The sequence below is a fragment of the Astatotilapia calliptera genome, chromosome 18, assembly GCF_964374335.1.
Source record: "Astatotilapia calliptera chromosome 18, fAstCal68.1, whole genome shotgun sequence".
In the NCBI taxonomy this organism is placed as follows: Eukaryota; Metazoa; Chordata; class Actinopteri; order Cichliformes; family Cichlidae; genus Astatotilapia; species Astatotilapia calliptera.
In genome coordinates, this window is record NC_137439.1 from 14,762,727 (window position 1) to 14,785,703 (window position 22,977).

The window sequence follows — 22,977 nt, forward strand, 5'->3', positions numbered from 1 at the left end:
GAAAAAGCCCTGATTACAGTGTGCTGATTACAGATTAGATTTTAGAGTTTATAGATGAAACTAATGATTGATTCACTGAAAAAAAATCCGCAAATCCACCAATAATATTAACTAATTATATATTGAAGAGTTGTTATCGATCTTCCTCACTGACATCTTGGCCAGAAATGAAATAAGATTATCTCAAACTATTCCTGCAACAGTGTGCTGCTGCACTGACATTATCTTCTTTGCTGTAATCATGAATTGCACATCAAACAGCTACAACATGCCCCAAAAACACACATAGGAAGGTGTGATGTGTAGTCTCACCTTGTGACACTAAACTTATAGTAAACTTAAAAAAGAGACTTGTGGGGGGTTTTTTTGTAATATTTGGTGACATATGTGGAACAAAGCAGATTGACAGACCGTCACAGAGAAACTGAAACCAGAAGTGATGAAGTGAGAGTTTAAAATGCAATTTTCAATAGAGCTTGTCTTATCTGAAGTTTTCTTTTTTGCTTTTCTAACCTTTTCCTCTATCTCCTTCTTCCCATTTGTTTCCTTTCATCCCTGATGGTAATGTATTTCTCATGCCGCATACTTCTCTGGATCTTTTATATCACTTTTCGCCTCTACATTTTTATGGCTTGGTGTTCTATTCCCTGCGTCTCTCTTTTTTCAATTCACTTGCTTCTCATCTCTCTTCTCTAATTTTTGTCCATTCTGTTCATTACTTTCCCCACCTCCTTTTCCTGTCAATGTCTGTCTTTTCCATGTCGTTACCTCTTCTCCTGAACACCGTTCCCTCTTATATATCCGTCTTAATGCCCTCCTCATCATCATCCTTACCTCACCCCTCCTTTTCCCTCGCTCCCTTGTCCTCCTCTTTTCTTCTTCTTTTGCCTCCAGCATTGGTTGACTGAGCTTGAGATCTTTGCCATGATCTTTGCGGCGGCGGTGCATGACTACGAGCACACGGGGACCACAAACAACTTCCACATTCAGACAAGGTAATGGATCATTAAATCATAAATGCATGGCACTGACTCGCCCGATCAATGTTTTCATTTGCAGCAAGAGGGCTTTACAATCACACTGTGATCGCCTGCAGTGCAGTAATAACACTGGGGCTGGTTGGGAGTCCAGATGAACTCCAAAACTCATCCTCTTGAAAAAAAAAAATCTGTTCTACAAAACAAGGAATTGCTCAGCATTTTTCACTCTTGTCAACTTGAAAGAAAAACATTTACCATCATTTGGAAAAAAAAGGAAAAACAATTCACAGGACTCTATATACAGCTATGAAAAACTAAGTATACCATTACAGCTTCTATAGGACTTAAGATAAGTAGCTGATAGGTGCTGATAATAAAATGCATTTGATTAATTGATCATCAGCAACTGTGACCATCTCTGTAAAAGCAGAAGTTTTGGCAGCTTACAGGTCTAAAGCATTTAGGTGTTTGTTAACAACATGTTACAATCTTCTGAGTAGTGGATGCCCCAGCAAATTAACCCCAAGGTCAGACCTTGCAGTGCTAAGAGAAATTTTGAAACCCCAAGACAATATCAAACTCACACAGATATAATGTTAATGTTCCTGACGGTACAGTTGGAAGAAGGCTGCAGAGTTGGAATGGTTGCCAGGAGAAAACCTCTTCTCTTTTTGGGCCTGAACAAACCCAAAAATATCTGGAAAAGTGTTCTTTGGACAGATGAGACCAAGGTGGAGATGTCTGACCACGATGCAGAGTGTCACATTTCGTGCAAACACAGCATATCATGACAAACACTTCATACTAGCTGTCAAGCATGGTGGCAGAGAGGTGATGATTTGGGTTTGTTTTTCAGCCACAGAAAATTTTAGGGCAAAATATGGGCCTAAAATCATGGGGGTGTACTTACATTTTCACAGCAGCAGATAGAGTCCTTTGAAACTTTTTTGGCATTTCACCTAACACAACAATTAAAATCTATTATTATGAGAAACAAAATTATTTCTTTTGACCAGTGCCCTCCTATTTTTAGGATGCATGAACGTCATTTTATTCATTTTGATTTAGAACCTTAGAAGAGTCAGTGTTCCTTAGCCTTTCAATAAATAATGAAAGTTTTTTTTAAAAAAATATGTTAGCTTTGATGCAGGTTTAAGTAAATAATACCCTCCACATGTTATTTCTTTATTTTTTCTGTTTATTCTTTTCATTGTTTTTCTGTTGCATTTGGCAGGTGAGAGTTCAACCAAATTTTAGTCTTTGACCATGTCGTATTGGATTTGCCAGGAAAGAAATATGTCAGATCTTTCACTAGTTACCAGACTGCAGCAATAGCTTTGTTGTGCACTCAGTGTTTTGAGCACAGCACTCTTTATAGTGTCATCAAGCTACAGTTTTTGAACTAAAGTAAAACAGAAGCAGCTAAATGAATCTCAAGTAGGCAACCAATTTGGATCTTTGATTTTGACTAGCATCTGCAAAAATGTTTAAAGGATTTAGTAACATCTGTGGATCCCTCATGTGTTTTCTGAGCTGTTTGATTTCCCTGCAATAGCCCAAGAAAAGAGTTTTCTTTCTTTTGGACTGACAGGTCAGACACAGCTATCCTGTATAATGATCGTTCAGTATTGGAGAGTCATCATGTCAGCGCAGCCTATCGCCTGCTGCAGGACGACGATGAAATGAACATCCTCTACAACCTTTCTAAGGATGACTGGAGGTCAGTAACACAGACAGAGAATGATAGGAAGGGTGCAGGATAGGTGAGTGACAGCAAAGGGGATTAAAAGTCAGATGTAAAAATATCACATAAGAACAGACAAAGCATGAATAAAACCAAGCAGAGCGCACAGGTCAAGCAGTCTCACAATGAACATCTACTCAAAGTAAACTGAGCTCCTGTTTTTCCAGGCTACTTATACACAGTAGAAACACAGAGTCAAAATCAGCAAAGCTGGATTACCTCCAAGGCTCAACAACTTTATAGAAATGGAACTGTTATATGAATCTCTAATCTGATTACATACAGCATAAGCTACTGTCAAATCAGATATAAATAGTTCTCAAAAACCGCCTTCATCTAATTACAAAGACTTCAAAATAAGTCAGCTTTTATTAGCCGCAGGTTTGACCGTTTTTTATGCTGCACATGGCTCACGTTTTCTCTCCTTTTTTCATTTAGAGAGCTGCGGGCTTTAGTAGTGGAAATGGTGCTGGCTACAGACATGTCCTGCCACTTCCAGCAAGTTAAGGCCATGAAGAACTTCCTACAACAACCGGAGGGGTCAGTTGCCATTTCCTTCATTACAGTTTATAATGTGCGCCCTTGCCCCTGCAATTTACATACCCATTACCCCCGCTATCAGCCACCATTTACTAACCACCTGCCATTTACAACCTAATTAATCCTGCCCCAAAGGAGGCACATGGAGATAAACACTATAAACAGGCCTGTTTTATATCAGGTGGACCTCTGGAATGAAAAACAAGGGAGGATTTCTGTTGCTCAGGTGTTGTTTACTCAACATAAAAAAATTAAATTCAACGAGTCATTTGCTGCCAAATAGTACCAAATGTCGCACATTACACAGTGCAGGTATTCAACAGAGAATTACCACGGTGCCTCTCAGGCACAAACGCAGCTTGCTTCTCTGTGCTGGACGTCTGCAACAGAGTTACGGTGTAGTCACACCAGATTTGGCAGGGTGAAATTTATTTACACACTGTGGCTAAAAAAAAAAAGAGCCGCTGCCAGAAATTGCTGGCAGGTTTGTTGGCATGCCGTCCTTTTGCTACTGCTGATGAGCTAGCAGAAAATGTTTCGTTTTCACAGAAAAAAAATATAGCACTTCCTTTGACAGAATTATTGTTGTGCTGCTTGTATTCTTTAGCATTAATGCTCCCTCACACTTTACAGTCGCTAATATTCTCTGGGTGTTATACTTTGGTAAAGAATATCAGAAATCCTTTGCACAGCAGAAGATATGAGCAGAATCAAAAATGGAGAAATGAAAAAAAAAGGAACTTCTCAACTGTTTCCTCTCTTAAACAATTTAGACAAGAGGAAGACAAGAAGAGAAATTATCAATAACATCACCCAGAAACAATGAGGGAATAACACTCTTTATCTCTCTACCTTGCAATGTTCCCCTGGGAATCCTTGAATCCTGGCATTCATGTGGATGTTATTCTTACATGCACCAGCCACCTAAACATTGTTACACACTATCTGATGGAAGCTTCCTCCCAAGCAGGATAATGTCCCTGATAGTAGAAAACAAAAACTAAAGTATCTAACAGAGCTGGTTCTCTCACAGACTGACTTGGCTGTTGTGAACTGCTGATGTTCACATTTTATATTCTTATCTCTTATTATGCCACAGGGATGCCTAACTGACACAAACTAGGGAAAATAAATGGTACACAATTTCATCCCAGAATGGAATAATCATAAAAAAAGGAAAAGAGTAAAATTAAAACAAAGTCACTTATGGGATAAACTTTCATAAGTGCGTTCCCAAAATCTAATACAGACTACAAAATGAAGTAAACTTGTCAAGAAGGCTACCATGCAATCTCTTGTGTATTTTTTTTATTTATGTTGAACCCATACAAACCTCATAGATTGGCAGCAGATGTGATGTAGCGTTAATGAGGCGAAGTGGGAGCCAAAGTAGGGCTACAGCTCGCAAGTGACCTTGCAAAGACGCTGTTTTTTAGGTTTTTAACTCTGGAAAATATCCAGAGAATAAAGTAAGAAAATGTCAGGAGTTGCCCTTTTTCAGCAAGACTGCGCACTTAAGATGCGTTCTCACTACTGCAAATACTCTGTTTGCTTAAGGCAAAGGGAAATGTTTGGAGAGACCGTGCAAGAGGAAGGACACGTGACGCCTTTTGTGAATTCAGTAGATATTTGCCTGCTCTGTTCTCACATAGGCTTGGTCGGATATTATGTGGATGTCGTACTAAAGGGGTTGTATATAAAGGCCTGTTTAATATCCAATCTCACTGCGATGGACACCTTAGGTTTGTACCTCTGACAGTTAATATCAGGCTGCTGTTCCTGAGTAAAAAATGACTCGAGCCACAGAGCTGTGAACCAGTGCAGAGAAAAGACCCACACATAAAAAATATGGATGGCAAATTATGCTGAGGTGGTTCTTAATGTTATCCGAGAGAGAATGGCTACAACTTTGCTTCTCTTTAAAATTCTTGCAGTGAATCTATATAAAAAACAAAGTTTAGGCCCTGCTTTGCTTAAACTAAATGGTAGTATTTATTTGTATTGTATTTATTTATTTATTGTCATTGTCAAGAACAATGAAATTGCGTTTGGGGCTTCCATACAACCCAAAAAAAAGAAGAAAATAATAAATACCCCTTAAAACCCAAGTGTACATATTTAACCCAGTGTGACTCCAATGCAATAAGACAATCCTTAGCAATAATGTTCGTAGAAATTCAGACAAAGACCTGAGAAACATGACAAAATACAACAATGCAACCCATTCAATATTATTGTACTGTGAGATATGATATCAGATATGATAGTTATCTATTTAAGAAAGAGGGGGGGGGGGGCAGGAGGGGGAAGAGAATAAAGATATGATGCACCAATGCAGACCAGTTCATTGCTATTAAGAAGTTGGATATGGTTATTGTCCGTGAGAGGGGGGCAGAGAGTTCAGGAGCCTCACAGCCTGTGGATACAGGCTGTTGGCCAGTCTGGATGTTCTGGCCTGTATAGACCTGTACCTTCTCCCTGAGGGCAGCAGATGGAAAAGGTGGCGCGCAGGGTGATGTTGGTCCCGCAGGATACTGTGCACCCTCCTCAGACAGCGAGTGGGGAAGATATTACTGATCTCTGGCAGACTTGTTCCAATAATTCTGCCAGCTTCCTTCACCACCCACTGGAGTGCTTGCTGATCGGCCTTGGTGCAGCTGGGGAACCACACTAGAAATCCATACGTCAGAACGCTGCTGATGGCACAGTTGTAGAAGTTCAACATCAGAGATCTGGGAATGTGTGCGCTCCGCAGTCTCCTCAGGTAGTAGAGGCGCTGTTGGGCCTTCCGTACAACTGAGGTGATATGGTTGCCCCAGGACAGGTCCTCGGTCACAGTTACCCCCAAGAATTTAAAACTGCTCACCCTCTCCACCGCCTCACTGCCAATGAAGAGAGGCAGATGGTTGTTATGACCCCTCTTCCGGAAATCTACAATGATCTCCTTGGTCTTTTTGGTGTTTAAGACCAAGTTATTGTCGTTAGATATGTGCCTGATTCATTTAGAAGTTCTACATAATACTCTGTTGGTATTTTTAAGTGCATTAATGGTGTGCATCTTTTTAAGCACTTTAAGCACCCTAACACGACTGCAGTGACCGATAACTGTTGTACATGTAGACACTGAGCTGAAGCGTGCATACAGAAATAAAAACACTATCAAGCAAACTATCATGCAATGTGATGACTCATCAGTGCTGATGCAGCTGCCGCATTGACAAGAAACATGTTGACCTTCAGGGTATTCTTTTCACCGTGATAATGCCGAGCACTTATCTGAAAATTACTCAGAAGGCACTGATATGTAGATAAGTGGCTTCCTAAAAATATATATTGGTATCAACAATATTGTGTTCCCTGTATTTGTGAATATAACTTGAAAATTGCTGACCTGAAGGTAATCGTCAAGGGAGAGTATTGGGTGCTCACACACACACGCACACACGCAAGCATGCACCAAAATAAGAGATTGCAGTCTGCAGGGAGCTGTGATGCTGAATAGACTCTAATGTGAAGTAATTCAAACCAGACTGCTGCAGGCCTGCTTAGAGTGCACTTTAAGACCCAATCTGCCACAAATGGAATGAGGGGAAAAAACGTGAGCTAGTCTTTTTCACCTCTGTTTAACCTCTGCTATGCATGTATTATTGTGCCTGCATTTTCATGTGACTGCCTATTTTCTATATGCGTCTGTTCATGATTCAGTCCGTTTACCATGAGATTTTGATATTAGGTTGCGATTTCTCTAGAGCTGAGATGATCTTCATACTGTGTTTTAATGTGGAAGTAATATGAATGAAGAGGACTTTTGGATGGCTGGATGGAAGACTATACAGATAGACACATAGTGCTGGAGGTAGGGGGTTCCTTACTGTAATGAAAATAGTGCATTTCATCTTTTTGAGTACTGAAAATTAGATTTAATGGAAATGGGAGATGGCCTGTGTTTGTATAGCGCTTTCCTAGTCCCTAAGGACCCCAAAGCGTTTTACACATCCAGTCATCCACCCATTCACACACACATTCACACACTGGTGATGGCAAGCTACATTGTAGCCACAGCCGCCCTGGGGCGCACTGACAGAGGCGAGGCTGCCGGACACTGGCGCCACCAGGCCCTCTGACCACCGCCAGTAGGCAACAGGTGAAATGTCTTGCCCAAGGACACAACGACCGAGACTGTCCAAGCCAGGGCTCAAACCAGCAACCTTCCGATTACAAGGCGAACTCCCAACTCTTGAGCCACGATCACTTAAGATAGTTATAAATACGAAATTATACATGTATTGTATGTATTGTACTATATGTTACTGTGATACCCATGATTATGTCTTTGTGATCTAAGAACTGGTGTCACAAAAGTGTGACCAACACAGTCATCACTCAATTGGCCGTTATTTTGGCTTCAAGCCAATATCTGTAAATCCTTGTGACTGCACGTGTGGTCAGCCCAGAAACAGAAAGACATAAAAACTCAAATCGACTACAGACTACGGGCTTTCTGGATCATGCTACATTTGTTATGTCCAGGATCACATTATGCTATGATTACACACATACACACAGACCCACAAGGTGCAAACAATACCAACTATGTTATCGCATTTAGTAAATAATCTACGTTTAAACAACAGATATGCAGTCATACTGTTTAAACACCTGCCACACTCCTCACAGCCGCCTTTGTAGTAGTTCTCACTACAGTTGGTGTCTCCAGGACCTCGTTATACTATGATTGCACATGCACACACACATAGACACACACATACACACACTTGAAGACTCGCAAAGTGAAAACAAAACCAGTTTTGTTGTCTTGCTGTCATGTTGGAATAATGTTTTTTTTTAATATTCTAAGTGACTGGGGACGAAAAACTAAACTCAAGCCAGTGAATGTGCAGTAAAACATAAAAGACAATAAAAAGCTAACCTGTCACTTAGACTGAATTTCTTGTACAGACTCATTTCTGGACAGCTGCAGACTCTTGTGCAGCTGTGCCAGGGATACTTACCGTTATTGGCATTTTCTTGCATCTTTTCTGGGGTCTTTCATTAATCTTATCCAAGATTAATCTGCAATGTCTTTGTAACAACTTCTATTTTTTATTTTTTTTTTTTGCCAGGTTTTTGGCAAAACCTGAAGCTGGAACTTGGCAGATAAAGTACAGTGGGGCAAAAAAGTATTTAGTCAGCCACCGATTGTGCAAGTTCCCCCACCTAAAATGATGACAGAGGTCAGTAATTTGCACCAGAGGTACACTTCAACTGTGAGAGACAGAATGTGAAAAAAAAATCCATGAATTCACATGGTAGGATTTGTAAAGAATTTATTCGTAAATTAGGGTGGAAAATAAGTATTTGGTCACCTCAAACAAGGAAAATCTCTGGCTCTCACAGACCTGTAACGTCTTCTGTAAGAAGCTTTTCTGTCCCCCACTCGTTACCTGTATGAATGGCACCTGTTTGAACTCATCATCTGTATAAAAGACACCTGTCCACAGCCTCAAACAGTCAGACTCCAAACTCCGCCATGGCCAAGACCAAAGAGCTTTCGAAGGACACCAGGAAAAGTATTGTAGACCTGCACCAGACTGGGAAGAGTGAATCTACAATAGGCAAGCAGCTTGGTGTGAAAAAATCAACTGTGGGAGCAATCATCAGAAAATGGAAGACATACAAGACCACTGATAATCTCCCTCGATCTGGGGCTCCACGCAAGATCTCATCCCGTGGGGTCAAAATGATCATGAGAACGGTGAGCAAAGATCCCAGAACCACACGGGGGGACCTGGTGAATGACCTGCAGAGAGCTGGGACCAAAGTAACAAAGGTCACCATCAGTAACACACTACAACGGCAGGGAATCAAATCCCGCAGTGCCAGACGTGTTCCGCTGCTGAAGCCAGTGCATGTCCAGGCCCGTCTGAAGTTTGCCAGAGAGCACATGGATGATACAGCAGAGGATTGGGAGAATGTCATGTGGTCAGATGAAACCAAAGTAGAACTTTTTGGTATAAACTCAACTCGTCGTGTTTGGAGGAAGAAGAATATTGAGTTGCATCCCAAGAACACCATACCTACTGTGAAGCATGGGGGTGGAAACATCATGCTATGGGGTTGTTTTTCTGCCAAGGGGACAGGACGACTGATCCGTGTTAAGGACAGAATGAATGGGGCCATGTATCGTGAGATTTTGAGCCAAAACCTCCTTCCATCAGTGAGAACTTTGAAGATGAAACCAGGCTGGGTCTTCCAACATGACAATGATCCAAAACACACCGCCCGGGCAACAAAGGAGTGGCTCCGTAAGAAGCATTTGAAAGTCCTGGAGTGGCCTAGCCAGTCTCCAGACCTCAACCCCATAGAAAATCTGTGGCGGGAGTTGAAAGTCCGTGTTGCTCGGCGACAGCCCCAAAACATCACTGCTCTCGAGAAGATCTGCATGGAGGAATGGGCCAAAATACCAGCTACTGTGTGTGCAAACCTGGTAAAGACCTATAGTAAATGTTTGACCTCTGTTATTGCCAACAAAGGTTATGTTACAAAGTATTGAGTTGTATTTTTGTTATTGACCAAATACTTATTTTCCACCCTGATTTATGAATAAATTCTTTACAAATCCTACCATGTGGATTCATGGATTTTTTTTTCACATTCTGTCTCTCACAGTTGAAGTGTACCTCTGGTGCAAATTACTGACCTCTGTCATCATTTTAGGTGGGGGAACTTGCACAATCGGTGGCTGACTAAATACTTTTTTGCCCCACTGTACTTCTGACTCACATTCATTTTTTAAAGCCAGAAACACAAAAATGATCTCAATCAATAGAGTTTATCATGATACCTCCAAAATCAATTGGCTGCATTGCAAATGGTTATTTGTCCTTCTTTCCTTCTATCATTTTCTTTTTTCTTTAACAATAGCTTCTTTTTTCATTTATAAAAACACACATACAAAACATAAACCATTAGACTTTTCAAGAAAACAGCCGTGATGGCAATTTTTAAAACTGCCTGTCTTCTCTCTCTTAGCATCGACAAGCCAAAGGCGCTGTCCCTGCTGCTGCACACAGCAGACATCAGCCACCCGGCCAAGACTTGGGACCTCCATCACCGTTGGACCACCTCCCTACTAGAGGAGTTCTTCAGACAGGTGAGTTCCTCTGTTACGTCAGAGTAACATGTTGGATGATGGTGGTACAGTCTATGGTTTAGTGGTAGTTTAAATGTATGCAGAGAGAACATGGCATGCTTTTCAGTTGACCTCAGACACAAAGGTCAAATTTACCCTCAGCTGGCAGTTTACTAGGTAGTCATGCTGAGAACTAATCAAGCCTTTGGGGGAAGATCATGCTCTCCAATTTCATGAAATTCTGGAATTCAGGGTCATAAATCGGAAGTATATCGTTGCCATGATCAATAAGCCACATGTAGCTATCTATGTTTGAGTTTTTTATAACTTTGATTATATTTTGACAAACTGACACCTGTTAAATTTGCTGAATTAATTTATTAAAAAAACCCACCTAAGGTGTTATACATTAAAAATGATATCTTCCCTCCCCTTATGCCCAGCGGATTGCGACAGATGGATTCACCTCTCTGAGTCTTCTTATTAAAAGGGAGCTTTTCCTTCCCACTGTTGCCTTGTTCTTGTTGACAGGGGGTTGTCTGATTGTTGGGGTTTTCTCTGTATTATTGTAGGTTCTTTACCTTACAATATCAAGCACCTAGAGGTGAATTGAATATCTAGCGTGCAAGATTTATCGACTTTTAAATGCTGGCGTGAGATTGAAAATTTCTGAGGTGCTACTGCGCAGTCCAACAGAGCCTTAATGAAGACATGAGGTTGAAGAGAGGCATTGGAAATAATATCTTGAGATTTCTTGCTGATAGATGAAACACATGATTTGAAATGCAGTTTATTTATCTTTTGGTTTTAGTCATTGCTCATCTTTGTCGCTGGTGCATTGTATTAGTTTTTGGGTGCTATGTCAACAAAAGTGATTTATTCTTTTGATTCAGTCACACTCACATGAAGTGTGAAACACACTTCATGTGAGTGTGACATAAAAAAAATGAAATATTAATATTGGGAAATAATGCTGTTAATGTGAAGCTTTTGCAAAACACTACCAACAAGAGAAATATGCAGTCACACCAGCAAATGTGTTTTTTAAAAAGAACAACGTGCTCCATAGAAGATTAAAATGTACAGCGTGACAATGAATTTATGCTATAAATAATAAATGGCGTAATTGTAAATCTCATAAAGAAGGACAGACGTTTAAATGGTGCCACACTGCTTAAATCTCGTCCATTATTAATCCACATTGTTCCCATTATCAGTGCTATTGTTATTGTGGTTGCTTTCACGAGCCTTTTGTCTCTGGGGATACGAATTGCCGATAAATAGCCTCTCCAAAGAACATTGCCTCCCGACTCCACATCTCATCTGTTTGTGACAAAACAGAGGAGAAAATGAAACACATTTGCGGCCCAAACGCACTCGGGGAGGGGCTCAGACGAATCCAAGGTCTGTTGATAGAAGTGTGAGCATATGGTGTGCAGTGGTAAGTGTGTAGGCAAAGATGTGTGTGTGCATGTCTGCAGGGTGCGTCGTATTTGCCCAAAAATATCAAAGACAGGAGGATTTTGACTTAAGAAGCTCTTGTGTTTCCAGGGGGACAAAGAAGCTGAGCTCGGGCTGCCGTTCTCTCCACTCTGTGACCGAAAGTCAACGATGGTGGCACAGTCACAAATCGGTGAGAGGCTTCCCCACCCTCACATAAACCATCTGCACAATACAGTACGCCACTTTTTTTTGGGAAAAACATCTTGCAACTGAAGGAATTTTGCACTGAGGAATGGACAAACATTTGAACTAGCTAGAACACGTTTAAAAGTGTAGAGGTTACATAGGCCAAAGGTGTATTTACTGTTTTCACAGAAGATTACTGAATCTATTGATATTTTTTGCATCACAAATTATTAAAAAGGCTAATTTTTATTTCGAGTAATTGAAGTCTGCCACATTTGAACAAGAAAATATCGGAAAAATGTGTAAAAGAAATAAAAATAAACCAAAATAAGCTATTTTATTCTGTCTCCACAGAAACACTAATCATATAGGAAACTGGCATCTATTTTGAAACAGCAGCTAATATTTGCTGATAAGCAGGCAGGTTTTGAGTTCCCTCTGAGGTTCACTCTTATTTCACTTTTGGTTCTATCATTCTCTCATCTTGACTTCTTTATTTGCTTCGCCAACAGGAATATTTTCTTGTACCTGGTATAGTTTTTAGTTAATTCTGTCCTTCAGACCTCCAACTAACTGGAAAAATCAAAGAACTGTCTTCTTTCTGTTTTTTATTGCTTTAGTTTTCCCGATAGATTTCTTACCCAGTGGCAAGGAAGAAAGGAAGGCTTATAGCCAACCAGTCTGAATGTGTCATTATTCTATAATTATTACATTGTGCAATCTACATCTACATCACACACTACATCAAACTGCTGTTTGCCCGTTTTACTAATTAACGTTAAAAAGAATATTTTTTTTTTTGCTCTGGGCTTCTTTTCTTCTTTTTAACCTTTAATAGCACAAAATAGACTGTGACTATATACCGCAGACATGCTAACATTACCTTTGCCGACGTCTTCATCTCCAGGATTCATAGACTTCATCGTAGTGCCAACCTTTACTGTGCTCACCGACATGATGGAGCGCATTGTCACGCCACTCATTGAGGAGGCCTCCCATTCCGGTTTGACTGGTTTCAGACGCTCAAGGTAAGCTGCAGTGGTTTCTCTCAGAGATCATTTAGGAATAAAAAAGTTTGTGCAGCTCAGTCGGAAAACCAAGCAGATGGAAGTGGGTGACTGTATGTAAATCACATTACATTTTATTCAACCAGCCTCGTCGATCAAGAATAAAAAAAACGTGCTGTTTTCTCTCCTCGTGTACCTTTCCAAGAAACTACTTGCTCAATGACAAGATTAGACCTCAACAACCCTGCTGCAATAACGGCATATCTAATGGAAGTATTGAGAACAGCAGATGAGTCTCCCATGAGTAATCCATTTCTGTGCGTGGAAATGTTTCCACCTTTCATCAAGCAGAGCTACACACCTTGAAATTGACATTTTAGTTCACCTCACCGTCCGTGATCGAGAATGAGCTGTGGTGCTGGATTGGCATACACAAAAGCCTCTCGAGATACAAAAGGAAGCGATTTTGCCTTCACTGGTTTAATTAATTGGCTCAATACTTTTCCTCCGGCCTCGTACTCAATCACGTATGTGCAAGGCTTTCAAAGTTCCCAAATAAGAAAGTACATTCCGCTTGCTTTTTTGTTCATAATATTTAAACTATAACGAGAAAGATAATTAAAAAACTTTAGTCTGTACATTGTTTAAACTTTATGTTTTGTTAAGTGGGCTCATTGCAAAATAAAGCAGTACTTGGGGAGTCTGGCTCTGCATCTTTTGTTGCACCTGCACATCAATATCATCCTCCCTGTTCTCCTCAACAGCAGTCATTAGCATCACTCAGTGGGCCTCTAGTCAAAGCTAACCGAGTGGAAATCTCAGATAGTGTTGCCACTTGTGCAGTCTCTTTGTCTACGTACACACCTGGGTGCTTTTGATTTTCCTTGGACTGTTTCTTCACACCGTTTATAGCTGCTTTCAATCACCTGTAACTATGTCTGTCTCGCTTCCTATGATTATCCACCTCTGCTTCTTCCTTGCTTTTTCAACACGCAGACAAATCTAAAAGCTCAAGTTTTTTTTTTAGCTGAAAAAGAATTTTTTTTGACATTTATGGTCCCCAGAGACAGATTCCTTCTGACTTTTAAGATCCCATAGATTTTTTTTTTCCTAGGGCTAACGTCACTGACATTAGTAACTTTGAATTAAATATCTGCAACTATTAAAAGAATTGCAGGAAGCTGACGTTCTTGTACCTTACATAATAGATTTGGAATATCTTTTCTGATCTATTAAAAGGGGTCTTCCAGCAGTGTAGAACTGCAATTCCCTGCAGCTGGAGGTCTGTGACTTTTAGTGCCTATAATAAAAAGTCCCATTGTTCAGTCAGTCATGAGCACCTTCTAAATGCCCGACTTTTGTTTGAAAAACAGGAACTTCCAAAAAAAAAAAAAAAAGAAAAGAAGAAAAAAAAAAGAGAAGAAAAAAAAGAAAAAAAAAAAGAAAAAAAAGAAAAAAAAGAAAAACAGGAGCTTTCAAAGTGTGACATGATTAACAAATATGATGGCAGCAATTGGTACATTAACATGGAAGAGCAAGGTCAAAGAGTTAAAATGAACCAACCTGAAGTAAGTTCACAATCACAGATATGAACTAGGTCAGATAAATTCAAAACAACGATTCTTTACCCTCAAAAAGCATGAAGCAATAATTCCGAGTAAAATGTAACTGTGATGTATAAAATCAAAGGTTCATTTATTCACATAATGAATTGTTAAGAAAGATGTCCTTGGTATAAACTAAATACTGTATACCAGGCTAATAGATGTCATCAGACCAGATTGCATTAAACTTTTTTTGAGTATATATTTTTTTATTGCGCTGCCCTGGGGTATTCTTTTTCAGTGGCACCTCCTCCTACTGTCAACTCCCCTAACTAATTTCTCTATATCACTACAGAATCACACACAGGCTGATGGTAAAAGTAAAGAAACAAATTCAAGTATGTGTTTTGCCACTTTGCCGCTCACTGAGTAGGCACATTGGTTTACTAATTTAAAACAGCTTTTGCTGGCTTGTGGTATTACAATTTGGTTATGATTTGCATAATCAGTCTTTCATCAATATCTCCCATGAAAGACCAGATGATCTACGCAATGTGTTTTTTTTTTTATTTGACTGAAATATCTGACATCTTTTCCGTTAGGAAATTGTTCTTGAAAACTCCTTAAAATCTTCAGCCAGTCTTGTGCAATGATGCTAATGCTTCCATTGTCTTAAACACCAACAGCTGCAGCCATGCAACTGCATTAACCTCTTTTCAGCAGATACATGCCCAGTGATGGTAAAAGTGGCCCGATTTCAGTCTCTCAGAGCTGCTTGAATACCTCTAGATACTTTATCTCTTGTTTACATTTTTCTTTTTTGTCTGTCCAGTCTGAACAGTATTAGTTCAGATGAAAGCAAAAGGCACAGTGTCAAGAGCATGGGCTCCGACAGCAGCTCATCGGGCCCGGGCTCTCTCCTGACGGTGGACATGAAGAACTTCAAAGCGTTGTGGAATGAAGAAGTTTATCAAAACCGAGAGAGGTGGAAAGCCCAGGCCGCTAAAGGTATAGTACAGTTCGATCTAGTGAAAATATGGTGATTTATGGCCATGGTAAATCTGATCTGTCCAAACAGATCATGACCTTCTCCACAGAAAATTGGCTTTAAAAAGCTGCACTGCTTTCGACTTATAGGGAGGTTTTAACTGGCCTGCACAACAACAGCATTGGTGGGAACATGATCTGTTGAGACATGATGAAATAATACACCACTGCTGATCAGTATGTCAGTGTGGATTAATTTGTATTTAATTTACTTCATACTACAGTAGCACAAAAAACATTAGACTGAAGCTACATATGTCTTGTGAGTTGGTGGAGACCAAAAACAGAGCTAAAAGAAAGAATGTTAGACTTACATTTAAAGTCCACAAAGTACAGCTCCAGTGTGTTAACAAAAACACTGTTTGTTAATCCTCATCTCGAATTTTCCTCATTTAAAGTAAAAAATAAGGAGTTATGAATATTTCTAAACTGCTCCCATCCTCCATTTTACCTCAGAAGCAGAGGAAAGAGCTAAAAAGGAAGCAGAGGAGCGAGCACAGCAGGAAGAGTCGATGGAGCCCCAGGAGGTCAAAGCAGAATCCGAACAGCCTGAACCAAAGGAGGACAAATTGGAGGGAGAGTCGCCCGAGTCGGAAGAGGTCAGCACACCACCAGATGGTAACACAGGGAAAACAGAGCAGGGAGCACAGCCTGGGAGTGCCACGCACAAGAGCCCCCCACTGCAGAACGGTACTTCCTTTAAACTATGTAATCCCACAGCATGGCCAGCTTTTAAAAGACGTGACCTAAGGCCTGATCCTCTACATGTTGCAGTCAGTACATACAGTTTACTGACATGCAAACTTTTTCTGGGAGCTTAAGTGATCATAAAAGTTTGCAGAACATAGCTAACTTTTCCATGGAATTTGATATTGATCAGTGCATCAGTGTAGTCTTAGATTAACTTCCAAAATGTAACGTTTTAATGAAATCTTTCGAGTACATATGAATGTTTACAAAATATTTGTTAATTCCTAACTAGACTGGACCAAATCCCTCCCTTCAAAGTCAGAATAAAAAACTACCCACCCTTAAAGCAAATCATGGGATCTTTATGTCTCGTTTCATCAAAGCAGCACTCTGAAGTCCAGATACTGTGAACAGTATCCCATTTGAGATGAAAAAGCTTCACATCAGCACATATGAAAAGCTGAAATTAAAATATACGTGTCACTTGGACTGACTAATCAGTTTGATGGATTGTTGTAGCTTTTTAATCCAAGAATAGGTTTGTTATTGTATTAGAACAGAATGAGAAACACAAGGAGGATTTTTTCTATCCAATTTTTTAAATTTTGAAAAAAGAGAGCAAATGCAAAGTTCCTTTAATCATATTTTTAGCTTATGAGCATCAAATTTCCCCATTTTCATTTTCCCAGTGTTTGCTTCAAGTTTTAAAATATTATCATATTCAGTTTTTCTGACAGTATTATCAGCTTGTTCCATCTCTTTATACAGAGCATTACATTTACACTGAGCAAAATATTCTGTTTGGAAGTTGCAACTTTCCATCAGACTAAATTCTGTAGATTTGGGGATTGTACATAATTTAATGCTGCCTTCGTTATACAGACCATTCTGTGGGTCTGTATTTTAGAATTACTCATTGGACTATTGCATGTTTTTAAATGCTGATTTTAAATGTATAAGTACAGTCAGAATAGTAACACAACCATTTCTTTTTTCAGGAGAGCTGTCAGAAGGGGCCGAGTCTCCAGAAGGTGAAAAAGACAAAAACAAAGCAGTCGAGGGTGAGTGTAACCCTGCAGCCTGAAGCTACTGATAGAAAATAAAACTGAAATATCTTTATTTCCATCTATTTCTGTATGCAGGGCTGTGGAAAGTATTTGCCCCTTCCAGATTATTTTTTTTTTGTTTGTTTCAGACGTAAATATTTCAGATTATCAAAACTTTAATAATGGACAAAGACCACCTGTTACAAAATGCAGTTTTTAAATGATTATTTCATTTTTAAGAGGAAAAAAAAGCTATCCAAACTTACCAGGCACTATGTGAAAAAGTAATTACCTCCATACATGTAGTACGTGTACATGATTTAACAATTGTGTATGCATACATGATTGCATGAATGATTGTGATTAACCACATTTTTTGGAAAGCATTCAGAGTTCAGTTTCACTACCCACAATCAGGCCTGATTACTGCCAGACCTGCTGAATCAAGAAATCACTTAAATAGAAACTGACAAAGTGAAGTAGGCTAGATCTCAAAAAGGAGCCGTGGTATGATTCTCAAAGGAGTCATGCCACAATTTAAAGAAACAGATGAGACACAAACAGTTTTTAGTCTGTAAAGTGTTACAAAGTGATTTCTAAGGCTTCCACAGTGAAAGCCATTATCCACAAATGGTGAAAACATGGAACAGCATAGAGCCTTCCCACGAGCAACAATGACTCATCCAGGAGGTCACAAAAGAACCCAAAACAACATCTACAGAACTGCAGGCCTCACTTGCCTCAGTTAAGGTCAGTGTTCATGATTCAACAACGCGAAAGAGACTGAAAAAAATGCTGTCGACCAAAAAATACCAACTTTAACTTTTTGAAAGGTTTTATTCCTGTTGCATCTGTGTAAAACTAACACTGCATTTAAAAAGAACATCATACCAACAGTCGAGCATGGTGGTAGTGTGATGCTCAGGAGCTTCTGTGCTGTTTCAAGACCTGGAGGACTTACTGTAAGTGATGGTACCATGAATTCTGCTCTCCACCAGACATTCCTGAAGGAGAACGTCCAACCATCAATTCATGCCCTGAAGCTGAAGTTCACTTGAAACATACCAGCAAGACAACCTCTGAATGGCTCAAAAGAGCAAAATGAAAGTTTTGCAGTGGCCTAGTGAAAGTCTGGACTTATATCAAATTAAGATGCGTGACTTTAAACAGGCTGTTCATGCTCAAAAACCCTCCGATGTGGCTGAATTAAAATAATTCTGCAAGGAGTTGGTCAAAATTCCTGAAAGGTGGTGTGAGAGACTCATTGGCAGTTATCACAAATGCTGGATTGCAGTTCTTGCTGCCAAAAGCGACTCAACCAGTTTAGGGAGCAATTACTTTTTCACACAGATCTGGATAAAATGTTTTCCCTTAATAAATGAAATAATTGTTTAAAATCTGCATTTTGCATTTATTTGGGTTATCTTTGTCTAATAATAAAATTGTTTCAGTGATCTGAAACATGTAGTTGTGAGGAATGCAAAAAGAATAAGAACTCACCAAGGGGGCAAATACTTTCCACACCACTGTATCTCCCTTGAAATAAGGTAACTTACTAATTTTGTGAATCACAGTGTTGGAGTATTTGATTAGAAGATAACACAAATATATCATTTATTTCCCTAAATGATTAATATCTCTTTCCTGTTTGCCCCCAAACAGAGGTCGTGATGGAGTAAGTAAGCTGGGGAGTACCAGTGCCACTCTGTTGTCACTGTTGCTGCAACTTAAACCTGCTTTAAATCTTGCATGGGAGAACTCAGACTCACGTTAGAGAGTCATTAGTTGGACTGTGCCGCCCTCTACAGGACACTGAGAAACAGCCACCTTTGCTTCCCTGTCTTTATAATCAGCCATTTTTTTTTCTTTTCTTTTGCTTTTATCACGTTTCTGCTCCCAGGCTCTCACGTGCATTATTCTTTTCTTCCTGCTTACTGATAAAGCCAGCTAAGATGATTTAATGACCTGATTTTTTCTTTTTTTCTTAAAGTATACCATCGATTTACTTTTCTCCAAGTATGTTCAATAAGTATGTTTCACATAGCCACATACACGTAGCCATTGTACAAGTCCCACTTTGCCTCAGCAGCTCTCTTCATGGTTTGGTTATAAAACTGAAAACCTTTTTTTGTGTTTTTAAGCAGTCACATATTTTAATTCTTCAATCACAGACAAAACGCAGACTTGTTTTGAAATGCAGAGTAAATGCACATTCAGAGGGACTCTTATCTGCTACATAGCATGTACAGTATACGGACATGTGTACAGCACTACTGTTTTATTCTCACGTAAAACGCTCTACCCCTTTGATTTGGAAGTTCCTGTTGGGAGCTTCTTATGGCCGCTGAAGCCACTTTAGACACATTAACATGCAATCTTCACCACCGGTTGTGGCTCATTTTCCTCTGAACAATGCTTCCTTCCGTAGTGCTTTCCTCAGACATTGTGAAGTTTTAACACGTTTGTGCTCCTTGCAGTCAGGAACATATTGTTGATGTCCTCTTTACTGTATATATTAGACAGTCTGTATATGTCTGGAGAAGGAGTAGAAATCTATCCACAATCCACCACAATTTTTGACATAGTTTAAAATAATAGTTGAAAACAATGGGAATGCCTCTTGTGCAATTTAAGACATATCACACACGCAAATCCATTCAAGTTTTTGTAAGATATAAAATTCTCTTTTCAGTACTTTTTTTTTTTGGTAAAACAATTTGTATTGCTCATGTCACGTATGAATCATGCCCTAGATGTGTTTTAAGATCCTCACAAAGTTTGTCTTCTTCTCGATGCCTTCTTACATGGATGAAAGCTGTAGCAAAATGTCAACATTGTTTGCTGAAAAATCTTCTATATGTATTTTTGTTTCCTTTTCCAGCACAGTTACATAACAGCAGCTTCACCTTCTAGGTTGTGGGCGTAGTGTTTAATGTACATGTTTACAGTGTGCTCATACACCTATTAGCAGGCTGAATCCATCTGATGCATCACAGGCTATGAGTCCCCACTGTATCGCTTCTTGGTTGTTTGCCAAGGTTTTTAAGGCTTGTAATCTCGTGTACAGATGATGCAAATATTGCTTACTGTGCAAATGTAACATATTAAACCACTGCAATGCAGGTTCAGCTTTTACTATTAATGTAATACGTATAATTGGAAGAAAGGAAAAGAAGCATTGCGGCAGTATTTGCAGTATGATGGCTATGCTTTCTCCACAATAGTGCACTTTTATTTTATTTTCCTTGCATTCTTTTATTTGGAAATTCCCAAATTGACTGTGCTAAGGTCAAATTCCTGGCATTTAGCTGGCTTTTACAATAAGTTGTAAGCATACTATACATGTGTACACAGCTACTGATATGTATAGTATATATTATCCTGCGTTCTAAAAGGGGTTATTACCTTTTCCCCCTTTCATTTTTTTCATTGTAACAGGAACATCAGTTCTCTGGAGGGGTATGGCAGTTTTTCACGCGATGTAATCACATGCTGCTTTTTACCTAAAAAAAGGAAAAAATAAGAAAAGAAAAAACTAGAGTCATTGGTTATCAGGCCAACTGACTGAATGTGTGCCTCTATCTGTACTTCCGTTTTCACACCTTTCATCTGTAGGAAAATTTTGTGATGTCATTTTAATCTGTGCTGATCCGGTTAAGGTCAAACAAACCAGTTAATATCTTCCAACACACTCAAGATTTGAAAAACACACGTTGTCTCTGTAAAGTCAGCAGAAGTAATGTATTTACGATCGCATATTTTGCTCTATTTCATTTAGATGCGTTTATTCTGGCTGTTTTGTGCTGTACGTATGTTGTCCCTCTGTTGTTTTATTGTACCGTTTTGCTCCTCCTTTGTCTTGGAGGATGGATTGTCAAAAACGTGCGTCTGTAACATGTAGGGACTTCTTTTTGTTTCTCCTCTATCTGTGTCACTGTGATGTTTTCTTGCACCAACTTTGAAGTCAGAAAAATTCAAGAGATTCATAAATGTAAATTTCTATTCTAACAGTCTCGCCAAATTAGATTGAAAAGAAAAATTTATTGCATCCTCACAATAGGCTGCTTGGTAAAACAGATTATAGTTGCCCTACTGAGGGACCAACACATGTACAGTCTTGTAGTTTGCTCTACCTTCCACTAGCTACTGTGATAGCCTACTGTATGAATATGTAACAGGAATTTATACCAACCATAATAGGAAACATAGCTGTTATGACATGTAAAGACTTCTGAACATGGTGTTTTGTAATGTTTACTATGAAACAAATCATTTGTTGTTCATTTAATGCTTTTTTTCCTCCTTGTTTAGTCTGATTCACTCTATAATGACTGATCTCAAACTGTTGAAATGACTGAGGTTAGATGGGTTTGAAGGATTTGTGTGTGCGTGTGTGTGCGTGCGTCTTTGTGTGTGAGAAACTGCCACAAAATACTTAATGTGCATTTTCTGATCTCCTCACTGTGATCTTCTCTGTTGATGAGAGTATGATGAGATGAGTGTTTGTGGGAGAGAAACAAAAAGTGATGCAGTGGACTGTGTAAACCTGAGTGAACAATTCATTTTGAATCTATTCTAGTATTAGTTTTAAATGCTCCATCAGGCCAATACTCCTGATATGTTTGCTTTTATAAAAAGCATTCATAATATCAAGGTTAAATTGAGACAAAAAGGATAGGTGACATAAAAATAATAATTTTAAAGATGTTGAATTTCACTTTGTTCTGTACTACTCTCTACTACATCCCTGAATAAACAGACTGACTGAGTGTGTGTGTGTGTGTGTGCGTGCGTGCGTGCGTGCGTGTTGCTGTCCCATGCCGGCCAGGCGGCCGTGTGTGCCACCATGCTCTGTGACTGCACAGCCGTATCAATAAATCTTGATTCAAAGGGCTCAGATCATGTCTGCCTGTCTTCATTTCTGCAAAACACCATCTGACATTTTTAAAGATATAAAGATACTCTACATATTTTATACATAAGAGTATCTTTTTCAAGAAAATGACCGGAGCAATTATATATATAAAAGTCATTACTGAATCATGGTGAAAATTTCAAATCACTGGGTTAGAATATATAAAAGTAATTTTTCTTACATGACACAGGATGTGTTTGATCACATAAATGGCTTTACAGATCATCTACATGTTGTAGCTGTTTACTGTCACCAGGTGACAGTAAAAATATGTGAAACAGCCAGTTTGTGGGCTTTGCTGCTTTTGGCCTCACAGACAACAGTCCTGATCTGTGTTAAACCTGCATTGTTTTCTTTCATTTTCTTTTACCATTCAGGGGCAAATCTTCTGGTTTCAAAGACTTCTGGTCCCATAGAAGTCTATGAGAAAACAGCACTTGGACTTGACCTGCACAAACACTTTCCTGATGAGTTTATGGGCTCAATCTTTCATTTCAGGTCATGCTGCTGTAAATAAAATGGTAATAAGCATAAGAGAATGTCACAGCAAGTAGATCCACATGTTTGATTTGGTAGACTTTTACACCAGATCTCTTTTCAGACATGATCCTCTAAAAAAGTTTGTCTCCTCTTTTGATTAAACCACATTGCAGATGTGTAAACTACCAAAAGCCATTGATTAATTAGAGCCATTAATAAAGTT

The 22,977-nt window shown here is 39.3% G+C and overlaps 1 protein-coding gene across 11 annotated transcripts in view; it reads left to right on the forward strand.

Moving 5' to 3' along the window:
• The window catches only part of pde1cb (phosphodiesterase 1C, calmodulin-dependent b), a 116,887-nt gene extending 94,631 nt beyond the window's left edge, over positions 1–22,256 (forward strand). For 9 of the 11 annotated variants that reach the window (XM_026151003.2, XM_026151004.2, XM_080293284.1 and 6 more), the window contains 10 exons: positions 895–995; positions 2,572–2,700; positions 3,163–3,264; positions 10,297–10,417; positions 11,948–12,029; positions 12,933–13,053; positions 15,409–15,584; positions 16,080–16,313; positions 17,312–17,374; positions 19,022–22,256. In XM_026151003.2, the coding sequence (XP_026006788.2) occupies positions 895–995; positions 2,572–2,700; positions 3,163–3,264; positions 10,297–10,417; positions 11,948–12,029; positions 12,933–13,053; positions 15,409–15,584; positions 16,080–16,313; positions 17,312–17,374; positions 19,022–19,038 (1,146 nt within the window). In that variant the 3' untranslated portion in view covers positions 19,039–22,256. The remainder of the gene's footprint in view (positions 1–894; positions 996–2,571; positions 2,701–3,162; positions 3,265–10,296; positions 10,418–11,947; positions 12,030–12,932; positions 13,054–15,408; positions 15,585–16,079; positions 16,314–17,311; positions 17,375–19,021) is intronic. The other 2 variants (XM_080293283.1, XM_026151007.2) reach the window with 2 other exon arrangements.
• Positions 22,257–22,977: the final 721 nt, after the last annotated feature.